This window comes from Nomascus leucogenys, chromosome 15 (genome assembly GCF_006542625.1).
Source record: "Nomascus leucogenys isolate Asia chromosome 15, Asia_NLE_v1, whole genome shotgun sequence".
NCBI classification, from domain to species: Eukaryota; Metazoa; Chordata; class Mammalia; order Primates; family Hylobatidae; genus Nomascus; species Nomascus leucogenys.
The window spans coordinates 38,995,952-39,012,260 of NC_044395.1; the positions used below are offsets into that span (position 1 = coordinate 38,995,952).

Genomic DNA, 16,309 nt, shown 5'->3' on the forward strand with positions numbered 1-16,309 from the left:
TGTTAAAAGAAATTAGACTATATCTCTTCAAAAATGGGCATAGGCTGGGCGCAGTGGCTCACACCTGTAATCCCAGCACTTTGGGAGGCCGAGGCAGGCAGATCGCTTGAGCCCAGGAGTTTAAGACCAGCGTGGGCAACATAGTGAAACCCCATCTATACAAAAAATAAAAATTAGCCAGGTGTGGCATGCACCTGTGGTCCCAGCTACTTGGGAGGCTGAGGTGGGAGGACCACCTGAGCCTGGGAGATCAAGGCTGCGGTGAGCTGTGAACATGCCACTGCACTCAAGCTTGGGCAATAATGAGATGCCATGTCTCAAAAAATAAGTAAATAAAATAAAAATGGGCCAGGCGCGGTGGCTCACGCCTGTAATCCCAGCACTTTGGGAGGCCGAGGTGGGAGGATCACGAGGTCAGGAGATCAAGACCATCCTGGCTAACACGGTGAAACCCCGTCTCTACTAAAAATACAAAAAATTAGCCGGGCGAGGTGGTGGGCGCCTGTAGTCCCAGCTACGTGGGAGGCTGGGGCAGGAGAATGGCATGAACCCCGGGAGGCGGAGCCTGCAGTGAGCCGAGATCGTGCCACTGCACTCCAGCCTGGGTGAAAGAGCGAGACTCCTTCTCAAAAAAAAAAAATAAAAAATAAAAAAATTTAAAAAATAAAAATAAAAATGGGCAAAGCTATTAATAACCATTTAGGTTTGTCATATAGGAGAATGTTTCTTTAATTTACTCTTGAAGGAGATATACAGTATGTAGTGATTATAGACAGGACTATGCAATTTGTGGATAAGGCCAAGAAAAATCAAGTCATCAATCTGGGCACAGTGGCTCACACCTGTAATCCCGCACTTTGGGAGGGCAAGGTGGGAGGATTGCTCAAGCCCAGGAGTTCAAGACAAGCCTGGGCAACATGGTGAAACCCTGTCTGTACCAAAAATACAGAAATTAGCCAGGTGTGGTGACACATGCTTGTAGTCACAGCTATCCAGGGGGATTGAGGAGGATTGATGGAGCCCTGGAGCTCGAGGCTGCAGTGAGCCATGAGTGTGCCACTGCACTCCAGCCTGGGTGACAGAGTGAGACCCTGTCTCAAAAAAAAAAAAAAAGGAAAAATATCAAATCATGGGTAGAAATTTGTATAAAGATAATGAGCAGTCCAGTGCAGTGGTTCACACCTGTGACCCCAGTACTTTGAGAAGCCAAGGTGGGAGGATTGCTTGAGCTCAGGAGTTCGACACCAGCCTGGGCAACATAGTGAAACCCTCTCTCTACAAAAAATACAAAAATTAGCCAGGCATGGTGGTGCATGCCTGAAGTCCTAGCTACTCTGGAGGCTGATGTGGGAGGATTGCTTGAGCCCCGGAGGTTGAGGCTGCAGTGAGCTGTGATTGCACCACTGCAGTCCAGTCTGGTGAAGAGTGCAGAGACCTTATCTCATGAAACGAACAAAAAAGATAACGAGCACGGTCTCCTGCAGAAATACCCAACATAAGTTACATGCATTACTTAACAAACTTGGAAAACAGTCATTTCAGTCAAGGGAAACAGAATTTATCTTTAGAACTGGAATGTAAGTAACTAAGAAAGCCATAGTCCTTTCAGTTTGTTTGTATAATAACTTGACCCTGACAAGTGGATACTGAAGGGCAGTGATTTTACTTGGAGAGTAGATATATGCCAAAGATAAATAATTGTCAGAATATTTTTAGTAGTCTACAAAGAGAGTGTCTGAGGGCTAGCCAATTCCAGTTTTCTGCTTGAAAGGCAGTTTTTAGTGAAGATAGGTGTGTCGTCTTATCTAAGAATGAGGAGGACAATAGCCATGAAGGTAATTTAAGTCAGTGGTTCTCATTCCTACCCCACCCTGCTACTTACCTGAATAATGTGACATTCCCCATGAGAACAGTGGTTCTCCTGGTAGTGTTTTTACAAGGATATGGGAAGTGGGGTGGGAGAGAGACGGGAGTACCTTTCTGGGTTGGGGGATGGTACATTAGGCTCTCTGATGTATACTTCTCAAGTGATCTGACTTTTAGCTCTGACTCCATGTTTTCTAAGAAAACTTCAGAAACTAATTTTGCTTCATATGGAAACTTCCTGTGGTTCACTGATTTATTCATTCATGCATTTATCAAATTCATATAATACCTTCTAAATACTAGTGGCTAAAATATGAAACAAAATGATAAAGTCCAGGTTCCCAAAGAGTTTGTGTTCAATGGAGCATTCAAACAAATAGATTAACAATTACAATATAATGTAATGAATAGTCTGATAGAGCAAGTACTGTAGGGAGAGAACATGAGGCCATCTGGGAGCTGAAAGACGTTTGATACAGACTAGACCAGAGCATACAGTGGCAAGGGAGAGATCTGGAGAAAGCAGGATTGTAGAGGGCTTTGCTAAGTCTGGTAAAGGACTTCATACTTTATACGAAAAGCAATAGGTAGCCATTGATTTTAAGCAGAGGAATGACATAATCCCTTTTGCATCTTAAAAGATTACTGTGGAGGCAGTGTAGAGAATGGATTATAGAGGGACAGGAGAGAAGTGATAATGGCCTGAATTAGGGAAGTGGTGGTAAGAATTGAAAAAAGTGAGCAAACTTCTGGTATTTCTGGAGGAAAAATCATAGAAATTGGTCACTGACTGGATGTAAGGGATGGAGTTAAAGATGATAACCAAGTTTCTTGGTTGAATACTATCTCTTTAAACTTGCCAATTCACTGTACTTTTTAGTACCACATGTGAAAAAATATATATAAGTATATATATAATATATACATACATAAAAAACATGAAATATATAATTATATATATTTTTTCACGTGCTATAATAAAAAGTACAGTGAATTGTGTATGTATGTATATATATAAAATATATAAATTTTTAGAATCTCGCTCTGTCACCCAGGCTGGAGTGCAGTGGCGCGATCTTAGCTCACTGCAACCTTCACCTCCTGGGTTCAAGCAATTCTCCTGCCTCAGCTTCCCAAGTAGCTGGGATTACAGGCATGAGTCACCATTCCCAGCTAAGTTTTGTATAATAGAAACGGGGTTTCATCCATGTTGGCCAGGCTGGTCTTGAACTCCTGACTTCTAGTGATCTGCCCACCTCTGCCTCCCAAAGTGCTGGGATTACAGGTGTGAGCCACCATGCCCGGCCAGCACGTGAATATTTTGTTAAAAACCTCTAATTAAGCCTTTTACTTCTGGAAATAAGTGATGGGTAAAAATCTGTATAAAGCTAATGAGCAGCCTGGTGCAGGGTTTAACTTTCATCTTGAAGTTGTCCAGAATATCTGAAGTCAAGGAAATCAGGAGGGAGGGAAAGATGTAGACCACAGGGAGCAAGATGGGACCAGGCTAATTATATGGGGTAAACAGGATGTAAGGTACTAATGAAAGAACAGTTAAGGATAAATAGAAGCGCTATTGAGAGTGTTTGCTGGAAGGGAATTTTCTTTCTTAACATCCTTCTGGGTGTTTGGCAACAGCTTGAGAAATACTTCTTTAAAGGAGAGTACATTCTGCTCTTTGAGATTTTTACAATTCAGTGAACTACGAGAGTAAATTTTTCTTGAGGAATAATGTACTTTTATATATAAAAAGGATAGATTTGGAATGCTCCTGGAATTCTCTACTACTTTCTAATGTATAGCTTTGGCCAAATTACAAACTGTGCCATAGTTTCTTTATCTATGAAATGAAGTTAATGAAACCTGAGTACAGTAAAATGTATCTGTGTGTTTGGGTGTAAAGAGGCTGGCAAAGTGCCTACACATAGTAGATGCTCAGTAAATGTATTTTTCACTTTCAATTCTGTCTTTTTCTGTTTGATAAGAATTTTCAGAGATCATAAAATTTAAGATAGATTTTCTTAAGTCCAACCATTTAATATAATAGCTTAATTTTGTATACAGTGAAGGATGGAAAATTTCAGTTGTCTTATTAAGTAATCCTATATGTGAAGTAGTACACTATTTATAAAATAGCAGATATTGAAGGAGCACAAGAGCTCAATAGTTGATGTTTTTAAAAATTGTTTTAAGCATTTTTCTTGCCTGTTGCCTGTTGTCATTTTGCCTTCCATTCCTCCCTTACTTTTCTAATATATTTTAGATTAGCAACATCCATTAGTACTATAATACCTGAGTGAAAAATGTACTTTATGTATGTAAGTGATAGCTGTGTATGTAGCACTCTGGTGGACACTTGGTGCCTGGCTTCTGATATTTCTTTGTATAGATGAATGGCAACAAAGTCAACCATCCAGTCAAACTGAATGAGACCCTGTACTTTGGGAGGCCAAGGCAGGTGGATCACCTGAGGTCAGGAGTTCGCAACCAGCCTGACCAACATGGTGAAACCCTGTCTCTACTAAAAATACAAAATTAGCCGGGCATGGTGGTGCATGCCTGTAATCCCAGCTACTCGGGAGGCTGAGGCAGGAGAATCGCTTGAACCCGGGAGGCAGAGGTTGCAGTGAGCTGAGATCACACCATTGCACTCCAGCCTGGGCAACAAGAGCGAAACTCTGTCTCCCCCCCCCACCAAAAAAAAGGAACATTTGGCCAGGTGTGGTGGCTCACGCCTATAATCTCAGCACTTTGGGAGGCCAAGGTAGGTGGATCACGAGGTCAGGAGATTGAGACCATCCTGGCCAACCCCATCTTTACTAAAAATACAAAAATTAGCCCAGCATGGTGGCGTACGCCTGTAGTCTCAGCTACTCGGAAGGCTGAGGCAGGAGATTCACTTGAACCCGGGAGGCGGAGGTTGCAGTGCGCTGAGATCACACCATTGCACTCCAGCCTGGGCGACAGAGCAAGACTCCGTCTCAAAAAAAAAAAAAAGAATAGGAACATTTGAACTCTTACTGTTTCCTTCCTCCTCCTGAATATGCTTAGCACAGGCCCACACTCAATATTTAGTGAATTAATGTCTGTTATATTAACATCAAATTGGGTTCCACAAATGAATACGTATCCCTACATTAGAATATCTAATCCTAAAAGCCTGGTACAATAGGCTGACAACAGCTATCCCAACACTTCAGGAGATGGATAGTAGAGGTCAGAGAGATTGAACAGGATGGCTTCTGTCCTGGTGTCATTTAATATTTTAGTTATATAGTAATTTGTCTTATGTCTCATTTCACATGTAGGGAATTCCAAATGAAAGCTGGAGAATAACAAAGATAAATGAACGATATGAACTTTGTGATACATACCCTGCCCTCTTGGTTGTGCCAGCAAATATTCCTGATGAAGAATTAAAGAGAGTGGCATCCTTCAGATCAAGAGGCCGTATCCCAGTAAGTAGGAAGTTTGGATGAGCCTTTTCAAGTGCTTTTTTACTCAACATAATGCTGAGATTAATGAGTGGGAGAATGGATTCAGGATATAAATAGCTATAGCAGCAGGTCTTTCGTGGGGATATTGGAGATTTATTTATTTAGTAAAGTTAAAACTGGAAGAAAGACTTAAAGAGGCTTCTGGAGAGTGTGATATGGGTATTAGATAACTGCACAGAATTGCATGATTCTTCACTGAAAAACAAAGTTTGCTCTGTGTATTAGTCACTATTTATCTTATTGTATATTCTTTAGTCATGGTGATAAATTTTTTTTTTTTTAAGTCCTAGAAAGAAGAACACCTTACAAATTTATAACTGGATCTTAGAAAGATGAGCTTAAATAATTTTAGGTACAAAATTCATAGATTCTAAAGGCTTTTAGAACTGAGCAGTTTTACTAATATATTAAGTGGGGTTTACTTAGCCCTGTTTCACAGTATTTTTTTCAGGAGATAACATTTCCCAATAATCAAAGACTTTCCTAAATCAGTATCTGACTAAAGAATTAGACCAAGTTTTCCACATGCCAGAATTGGCTTGAAAGAAAGGTGATGATTTTTCCTAGCAGCCCCAGATGTCCTTTCATGGCCAGGCTTTGGATCCAATTAGAAAGCAGAACTTTATTGAGTACTGTTTTTGAGAATTATAAACAGAGAAGTATGTAAAAGGTGTGTTACCATTTTTTTTCCTCATTAAGGTTTTATCATGGATTCATCCTGAAAGTCAAGCCACAGTCACTCGGTGTAGCCAGCCCATGGTTGGAGTGAGTGGAAAGCGAAGCAAAGAAGATGAAAAATACCTTCAAGCTATCATGGATTCCAATGCCCAATCTCACAAAATCTTTATATTTGATGCCCGGCCAAGTGTTAATGCTGTTGCCAACAAGGTCAGATGGTCTCTTAGTAATTATAATTATGGTTTCATGGATCAGCTGAGTTTGGCAGGGCCACAGTGTAGTAAAAAGAGCTCAGGCTCTACAGTGGTAAAGGTATAGGTTCTAGTCTTGGCTCTTCAACTTGATGGTGTGATTTTTAGTTAGTTATTTAACCTCTTTAGACCTCAATTTGTTTATTGGTAAAAATGAGAATAATAATAGTTAACAGTGTTGTTTTGGGAGCAAAAATCATTTAATAAAAAATAATGCATAACCCTTTGCTTACTTACATAATAACTAGGTGTTCAGTTATTCTTAGCTTCCCACTTCTCCAAAGTTGACAACTGAGCTTATGACTAACTGAAGTCCCTGTGTAGTACTGCTCTAGGAATATCGAATTAGTGTTCTCAGTGACTAGTGGTGCCCTCTTCTGACCGTCCTCCACCTGAACAGGTTATTCAGACTGAAGAACTGGCAGTTAGCTGTAGCTGATTGTTCCAGCAGAATAAATATTAGCATTGTGGAAACTGAAATTTTGGTTCAGTTGACCAAATCTATAGAAGGAGGGAAGGAGAAGACATAACTACTGCAGCAGGTACCATTACTGAAAAGCGCTCATCTTTTCAAGTGTACATTTCAGTGCTTTTAGTATATTCACAAAGTTGTACAACCATGCCACTACCTGACTCCAGGGCATTTTCATTCTATGTGTTTCTGTGACAGGTTCTGTATAGTTGTTACCACTGCTGTCTTTCTAGAATGTTGCAACAAATTTGAATTGAAAGTTCCTGTCTTATTCCCACTCTTCAGAAGTAATCCTTAACAGGTATCCATTGAAACACTGTTAATTCTATAATTGTGCCAAACGATTTCCCAGACTCTCAGTGTCAGAAAGGAAGCTGAACTTCTGTTCTTTCAGTAATTTGTTGCTGGTTATGAGTTGGTGGGTTTTGTTGTTTTCAAAGGTGTGGGTCATATGATCACTTAATTTTATATAATTTACTGCTCCAGTATTTTCCTAATTTGTTTCTATTAGGGCTCTAAGAAGTATGATTCTACATGAGTTAGGTAGGAGATAGAATATTTTATTCATGAAATATAAAAAGATTAAGTCCAGAAAAATAAGGTTCTTCTTTCTAGCCATAGCTTATTTTGAACACCAAATATTTTCTCATTCTATTCTGTAGATGTAGATTTAAGTCTTTGAGAACATTGATGATGATAGCATTCTGTGCTTTTATCCTTGTTCTGTCTTTTTATTTAAAGAGAATTATGTGGTTAAAAAAGACACAGGTTATTTTGATTGCAAAGAGTTTATTTCTCAGATATGAAGATTAAAATGAGGTGAAAAGGCAGGGAGGTGAAGAAGCATAGGTGAACCAGACATGTGGTCTCAGCACATGAAACTTACAGTCTGGTAATTTCAGTATATATGAAAGGAAGCTTTCTGTAAGAACTTATGTTTGGGTAGGACTTGGCATATGGGCTGGGAAAATTTAGTGCTTTACAATGTTTAAATACCTTCCTATGTGTTTCATATTTAATTTTAATAATGGCCACATGAGCAAGTCAGAGTACGTATATATTCATTTTGTATAGAAGAACATGAGGAAGCGAGTGGTTGTGCTAAATAAGTTGCCCTGAGCCATCCACATTTTCCTGTGGAGTTTTCCTGGTCTCCAGTAATATGTATCATCTTTTATGCTATTGGATATTTTATGTCACTTGTTTACAGATGTGCATTCATTTATGATTTTCCATGATGTGTGCTTTTTTCCAGGCAAAGGGTGGAGGTTATGAAAGTGAAGATGCCTATCAAAATGCTGAACTAGTTTTTCTGGATATCCACAATATTCATGTTATGAGAGAATCATTACGAAAACTTAAGGAGATTGTGTACCCCAACATTGAGGAAACTCACTGGTTGTCTAACTTGGAATCTACTCATTGGCTAGAACATATTAAGGTGGGTGTGTGTTACTATATCCCAAACAAACACTTTCTCTACCCCTTTGTTTATATTAGCTTTTTACTTATAATTGAAATCAACATGAAGGTACCTTTCTAAACAATGAAAAGTGGGTAAATGCTTTGATACTTGGAACTACTACTGAATTTTAATGTTTGAATGAATTGGTTTTTTATATTGTGCATTTGGTTATGTTGTACTTCTTTTGTTCCCCCCTCCCATCCTATCTGAATTCGAACCATCCTTCAGATTCCAGTTCATATTTCATTTCTTCCATAGTCTTCCCAGATTGCATCCTTTTCCATTTTCTCTGAACTCTTTACCCTGTCTTTCCATCTAATCAGGAACTAGCCTGTACTTTGTTTGCTTTTGTGTGTCAACCAATGTATATTGCTAATTTATGGAGACCAAGACTGGATAAATCCTATATATAGTTTTTTGTCCTCTCAGGAGCTAGGGCAGCACTATCCGTGTGAATAGGTACCCAGTAAATATTAGTTGCCTGATTTGTGAAGTTAAAACCATTCTGATCAGGGAAGTGAGGTGGAGTGATTTGGTTGCATGAGCCACACTGAGTGCTAAGTCATTCGCAGAGCACATGTCAGTGCTAATTTACCTAACATGCTAATTTAATATATTTTCAGATGTGGTCTCATAACTCACCAAAATATAGACTTATGTAACCACATATATAAATATTATGAGGCAATGGGAAATGCAGTCTTTCATGTTAAGAAGGAGGATACTTCTACTCACATTAAAATCTCTGAAGTTCAGCCGGGCGCGGTGGCTCACGCTTGTAATCCCAGCACTTTGGGAGGCTGAGGCGGGCGGATCACGAGGTCAGGAGATCGAGACCACGGTGAAACCCCGTCTCTACTAAAAATACAAAAAATTAGCCGGGCATGGTGGCGGGCGCCTGTAGTCCCAGCTACTCGGAGAGGCTGAGGCAGGAGAATGGCGTGAACCCGGGAGGCGGAGCTTGCAGTGAGCCGAGATTGCACCACTGCACTCCAGCCTGGGCGACAGAGCGAGACTCCGTCTCAAAAAAAAAAAAAAAGAAAAAAAATCTCTGAAGGTCAGACAGAATTGAAGAGAAAACCAAACTGAATAAGAATTTTAAATAGACCATTTTTACTATTGTTTCCCTTTGAGAAGCTTAAAAATCACCAAGTATAAACACTACTCAGCATGTTCATGTGGCCCATTTATTAAATTATGTGATGTGTAAATATACAGCCTTAGGCTTGATTTGGAACTAACATAAATCGCTGTGTTTGATTCTGAAAACTCCAGATGTTTAATTTGCAGTTTCAACATGGTCTCTAAAAGGCTGGCTATAACAGAATCAAATTTCCCTAGAGGTATAAGACATATAGTTGGGCTAAACTACTTTATTCCAATCCTTATCACACAAAGAAAGTTTATTCACTCAATCACTCTCTTCTGGTCTCTGCTCAAATACCACCTTTCTGAGAGAGGCCTTTCCCAGCCTCTTTACAAAACAAGAGTTCTACCAGCATTCCCTGTAACTTCTACAGAGCGTTTTCACTTATTGCCATCTGGTATACTGTATATTTCCTTGTTTATTTGTGACAGGTGGGCCTCGCCCAAATAGAATGTAAACTTCAGTAAGCAGGAACTTTGTTCCCTGCTGTATGGCCCATGCCTAGAGCAGTATCTGCCTTCTAGTAAGGGACTCCATAAATGTTTATTTAATGAATGAATGAACAATTACTACTTAGGATAACTCTTCCTGATCAATCTTAACTAAGCCTTTGGGTTAGTGATTCTTAACTTTGTATATGCACTAGAATTATAGGTGGAATTTATTTGAGATACTGAATTAGGATCATTGGACAATGAGGTCTAGGCACTTCAGGCTTACAAATGACTCTTGATATACAGTCAAGATCATCATAGTACCCCATTTCCAGAATATGCTTATAGCTGTGATCAAGGGGAGGTTATCATATTTCCAAACTTAATAATCTGTTTTCTTTCATTCTCATCTGTGTATGTAGAACTATACTGTTTTTCAAGTATAATACAATATGGCCATTGCAGAGAAGAATAGGGCTGTATTGTCTTTTTTTTTTTTTTTTAAGATACCATACTTTTGTGTTTCTTTTTTTGGTTATATCTAATTATGTCTAGTTTTAACTCAAGATCGATTTCAGAAAAGGTAAGTTATTTTGCAAAGGATTTCTGCATATTTAGAAAAACAAGAGGAAGTTATTTTAACAGATTGACATATTAATCTGTGAATTTTCATGCACAGTGTTACAGAAAAGTAGCTCACTCTAAAGTTTATACTGTGCTTGCTGTATGCTCTGTGACATAAAAATCTTTAGTCAAAACAATACAATAAATGCTATAGAGTATTTTAAAAGAGGTCCAGTATTATTGCTTTCAGGTACTTATCCCAATTTGGTTTAAGCATTGTTTTAAATCATAAAAAGGCTTCAATTGCCATGTCAATTATTTTTATTTAAATAGATGATGGAATATTTGATTCTTAGGAACAGATCTCTTTAGAACTTTTCTAAGAAGAATCTTACACCATGATTTATTTAGCACCCAAAGGCACTTTTGATTTGGCTATTTCACTGGGCAAATTAATAGGAGTCAGCAATTATGAGGTTTTTCTAGTTTTAAAAGCAAAATTTATATATCTTCTACATTAAAAAAAATTCTTCTTAGGAAGGGACAAATGTTTTTCCTCATGTTATTGAAATAATGATCCCTCATAAGCTGTATTAGTAAATTTTGAAGAAGGAAGTATTTACCTTGTTTAAAAACAGTTTATTAAAAGATATGTTTTCCAGCTTATTCTTGCAGGGGCTCTTAGGATTGCTGACAAGGTAGAGTCAGGGAAGACGTCTGTGGTAGTGCACTGCAGTGATGGTTGGGATCGCACAGCTCAGCTCACTTCCCTTGCCATGCTCATGTTGGATGGATACTATCGAACCATCCGAGGATTTGAAGTCCTTGTGGAGAAAGAATGGCTCAGTTTTGGACATAGATTTCAACTAGTAAGTAAGGAACCTTGACTTTTGATATATCATATGCATCTCATGCCAAGGCATGTGAAAAAAATGTGTTTTTTAAAATAAGATATTCATCTGAAATTGATCATTTATCTAGTGGGGTAAACGTGTTTGCTTGTTTTGGAAAGCATTAAGATATCCCTAACATGACTAGTCTGGAGCCAAAGCTAGCTATTTGCCAAGCATCTGACCCGGTCTTTTCTGTGATCTCCACTGGGAAACATCCGATATCATTCAGTGATGTCCACGGGTGTTTCTGGGCAGGCATTTTCCTAAATAATTGAAAAACTTTTAGAAGGGTCTTTACCCAGATGCTGTCTGTAATGTTTACCTTTAGTATCCAGTAGTTACCAGAGTATACTAGCAGTGTTTATACAGTTGTCCCATGGTATATGTGGGGGCTTGGTTCCCAGATCCCATGAACAGGCCAAAATCCACACATATTCAAGTTCTGAAGCTGGCCCTGCCGGGACCATGTAAAGTCGGCCCTCTTTGTATGTGGGTTCTGCATCCTGCATTTGGCTGAAACAAATCTGCATGTAAGTGGACCTGTGCGGTTCTAACCGTGTTGTTCAAGGGTTAACGGTAACTTGAAAGGAACAGATATTTAAAGTTAGTCTGCTCTTTTGAACTTGAACTGTTAAATAAAATTGGGTACCTGGAGTGTTTATTCAGATGGCTCACATTTTGCCGTTCTCTACACAATGTACTTATCATGAAGCGGCCATTTAAAACAAACTCGTACTTCAAAGAATCAAGTTTTAGTCAGCCAAAGCTGCACATGTTCATATAAATGTGTTCAAAATCAAATATTTTGGGGTGTTTGAAGTTGCTATGGATTCCTAAATTGCTAACTCTGGTTACCTACTCCCCCCCGTTTTTTTACCTAGTTATATTCTGAAAATAGAATTTTGACAATTAAAGGGCATCCAGTCAAGAGGATTTGCTCATAAGGTTAATGTAGAGTAATGATTCTCAAACTTTTTGGTTTCAGGACCCCCTTTACATTGTTAACAATTATGGATAGAACTTTTTTTTCCTAACTCCCCAAACTTGTTACCCAGAGAACTTTATGTGAGTTATATCTATCAATATTTGCCATAGTGAAAATTAAATTTGAAAAAATTTAAAAATATTTAATTTAGGAAATAAGCTTATTATATATTAACAGAAATATTTAAATGAAAAAATAATGTTTTCCAAAACAAAAAGTTTAATGAAAAGACTGGCATTGTTTTACTTTTGCAAATTTAATGAGTTTGGCTTAATAGAAGATAGCTGAATTTTATATCTATTTTTACTTTCAATCTGTTATGTTTTGTTGGTTTTAAGTATATGAAGAAAATCTAACCATATACAGATATGTAAGTGGAAAAGCAGAAAGTATTCTAATAGCTTTTTCAGGGAATTGTAGATATTCTTCTTTGATACTATGCCAGAACTTGATAAATGGTAGTTTATTAGAGGTTAGTTGTTACATGGAATCCAAAATCAAGTTAATGAATTTTTTTTATCATTAAATTCCATTGGTCTCACTTCCATTTTGAACAGATCTTTTACCCATGTGTGGTTTTCTAACATCACATATTGGTTATGTGGAAAATACGGGCTTATTGAGTTACACAGATCTTCCAAATGTAAATGTGTTTCATCACATAATACCATAAAATCACACTTGTTAATCATCACCATTGATTTTGTCAGAAAAGCCTTCAAGTATTTTTAAGCTCATTATGGTGGGCAAAAGTTCACCAAAAATTGAGTTTTCACTCAAAAGCTTGGATTTTTTCATTGACAACAAATATTGTCAGCTGTTTTCCTTTCAGTGATAATTCACATTGTACATTTTCAAAAAAAAAGTCTTTAAGTCTTTCTAACCACAGTGCATACATTAATTTTTCTTTCAAGTAAAAATGATGAGAAAGTGCTGTCTCCTACCATACTACATGCAGCAGCAAAGAGTTACACGTATTTCCCATTTTGTCACACAGGCCATTAAAAAAAAGTGTACTTAAGGGATGAGATTTAATAAAATTAGTAATTTTTACTGCCTTGTTAAGCACACTGGCATAAGAGAAACGGACTTTTTTTCTTTAACTGTGAGTGTCTGGTAGGGTAGAATACAGTGGGTACGAATGCAGTTTTAATTATAAGCATTGGCCTGCTTGATGCCTGCAAAGGCACCAGAATTTTTATCCTTCATAATTTCTGCATCATTAGTGCAAATGCCAACACACTGAAAAAGGTTAATAATGTCTTAATATTATGAAAACAGTTTTGACCTCACAGCCCTTGGATGTTTGTGGACCACACTTTTAGAATTCCTGCTTTGGGGTAAGGAGCAGGATTCTGTTTTCAGTTATCTGAGTCAAAGGTCCTCAGAGGAAATAACTGAGAAACTAGGTAGATGACTGCATGCTTGGAGGGTGGATGTCAAGCATTTTTGACACGTTTTCTAAGATGTGTGCTAATATGGTTCCTCCTGATGAAGACACATTAGTGCTAAGATAGGATGGGGTACCCTTCACTTGGTGGTCAAGATATTAACAGAGAATGGTGCTTTCTGAGGCCAGTGTCCATGTAACTTACTTCTCAGAGAGAAATGAAAATCTCCAGGACAAAAATCTGGCCTCTGAGTTCTGACTGCTTCCATCTTTTATTAGCAACCTTTTAGGATCTGGGTTTATTAAACAGAGTAGTAATTCATATTACAAGCACTTGTGTCAGAAAATATCTGAGCAGTTTGCACATCAAAATGTTAGATTTCTGCTTGGCAGGATAATGGGTGATTTTTTACTTACTTTGCAATGCTCTTTAAAAGACTTTCTGAAATTTTTTATGTATTTGAGACAGGGCCTTGCTTTGTCATGCAGGCTGGAGTGCAGTGGTGCAACCATAGTTCACTGTGGTCTTGTACTTTTGGGCTCAAGCCAGCCTCCCACCTTAGCCTCCTGAATAGCTAGGACTACAGGTGCATGCCACCATGCCTGGCTTTTAAAAATTTTTTATAGAGATGGGGTCTTGCTATGTTGCCCAGACCCATCTCGAATTCCTGGCTCCATGTGATCCTTCCACCACAGCCTCCCAAAGTGTTGGGATTACAGGTGTAAACCACAGCACCCAACTTTGAAAATTTTTAGACTGCTGACCAATTATTATTTTTTAAAAAAGTTATTTCCATCAAAACATGAAAAATCCCCCGAAGTTCATATATTTCACTCTTTTTGCTTCAGAGAGTTGGCCATGGAGATAAGAACCATGCAGATGCAGACAGATCACCTGTTTTTCTTCAATTTATTGACTGTGTCTGGCAGATGACAAGACAGGTAATTTATCTGGCCTATCTATTCTTACACATCTCCTTTCAGTTTTCCTGTCAGAGTGGGGAGATTTGGTCACTGATTATCCTATAAATCATTAAATGGAAATTCTTGTAACATCTCCATGTCCATGTGAGAGCTATTATTTATTGTCACATTATGAATCAGGTTAAAGATTAACACTTGAAAATTTGATTCTATTAGTATTCCAGTGAGTAGCATTGATAATAACTCCCGAGAGGTTTTATCCTTTGTTTTGAACAAATAGTGTTAAATAGGCTCACCTAGAAGCTCATTTATATATTGCTAAGAGTGGAGAAAAAATAAGCTAGGTACCACAAACAAAATAAAATCTTTTAAGTAACTTTAACTGTTAATTTTTTTTTTTAATTTCAATCTGCTTCTTCTGAAAATTTTTATTTTAAGGGAAAAATGTTTATATAGAAAGCAACAAGGGAGGCACATATTACATCCAGTTCTTTTTATTTTTTGGCATAGAGAGAACTATTACGGCTTTTAGAACTTCTAACAAATTTATTTGAAATATTAATATAAATGAATTTAATCTTTTGGAAAGAGCAAAGGGGACTGAGAAAACACCTGGTTTATTGTGAGATCACTTTATTAATGAGGCAACGGGTCATTGTCTTAAAAATATGACTTAATTCTGACTCAAACCATCTCGAAACCCTGTTGGATGCAGCTCATTGGGAGATAATTATTTACCCAAGGGTTTATTAGACCCCAAAACAACTGGAAGTCTGAATTGTTTTTACTTAGATTGCCATATGAATTTAAAGTAGGGCAAGTGCTGGCTCTGCCTGGCTTTGGATCATACTTATTTAGGAGCATATTTTTAGCTTCAATAAAATACTATTTATTTCAATACAAGAAAATTAATGGTAATCAGGTGAAATAATCATCAATTATATATTTAATAGTCCCTTGCCTCCATAAACATTTCTACTTGGGTGAATTATTTAGAAACTGTTGAGTTAAATGAAGCATTTTCATAGCTATGACTACAATATGATGAGACTAGTATTTTAGCATATATACTGAAAAGGTGTATACAATTCAATTTTGGTTTATAAATCAGACCTTTGGTGTGTTGGGAGGTAGGAGGAAGGAAAGGTGCAATGTTTACTTTGTACTTTCTTGGATTAGGTTTGACTTTTTCCTTTGGAATTGGCTTTGAGGCAGTACATCAACTACCTAAGTCCCTACAATCCTTTTTTGGATGTTTGACCCAAAACATTAGGACCCCACTTTTGACTATTACCATATTCAGTTTTAAATAACCTTTGACTCTTGGCAGAAATCAAATTCGCCATCAAAGGAATAGGAAAGCTCTCTGAAACTGTGGTACTGTTGATGGTTGTGTGTACTGCTTTCCAAGGTGAATACCTTGAAGGAAACAATGTGTTTGAATGTATCAGTTCTGATACGTTTGCTAGAAAAAAAGCACATTTACCAATTTCTTGCAAAGAAGAGTACATGATAATCTACAGCCAACCAGCCTGAATGCACCCGTCTCATCTGATTTTGGAAGCTAAGCAGGGTCGGGCCTTGTTAGCACTTGGATGGGAGAATACATCATAATACATTTCTTCCTTAGTAATTTTAATTTTGGTAACTTTTTATATGCTGTATATCTAAAAGTAGTTTAACCCTAATTTTGAGCCTGGCACTAAATAAAAGAAAATCAGTTTAAATCTGTATTTTTGATAG

At 37.7% G+C, this 16,309-nt stretch overlaps 1 protein-coding gene across 4 annotated transcripts in view; it reads left to right on the forward strand.

Annotated features, from left to right (window-relative positions):
- MTMR2 (myotubularin related protein 2) overlaps positions 1 to 16,309 on the forward strand; it is a 95,295-nt gene that overhangs the window by 73,192 nt on the left and 5,794 nt on the right. For all 4 annotated transcript variants that reach the window (XM_030794671.1, XM_030794672.1, XM_030794673.1 and 1 more), the window contains 5 exons: positions 5,175 to 5,324; positions 6,063 to 6,251; positions 8,020 to 8,205; positions 11,037 to 11,243; positions 14,492 to 14,584. In XM_030794671.1, the coding sequence (XP_030650531.1) occupies positions 5,175 to 5,324; positions 6,063 to 6,251; positions 8,020 to 8,205; positions 11,037 to 11,243; positions 14,492 to 14,584 (825 nt within the window). The remainder of the gene's footprint in view (positions 1 to 5,174; positions 5,325 to 6,062; positions 6,252 to 8,019; positions 8,206 to 11,036; positions 11,244 to 14,491; positions 14,585 to 16,309) is intronic.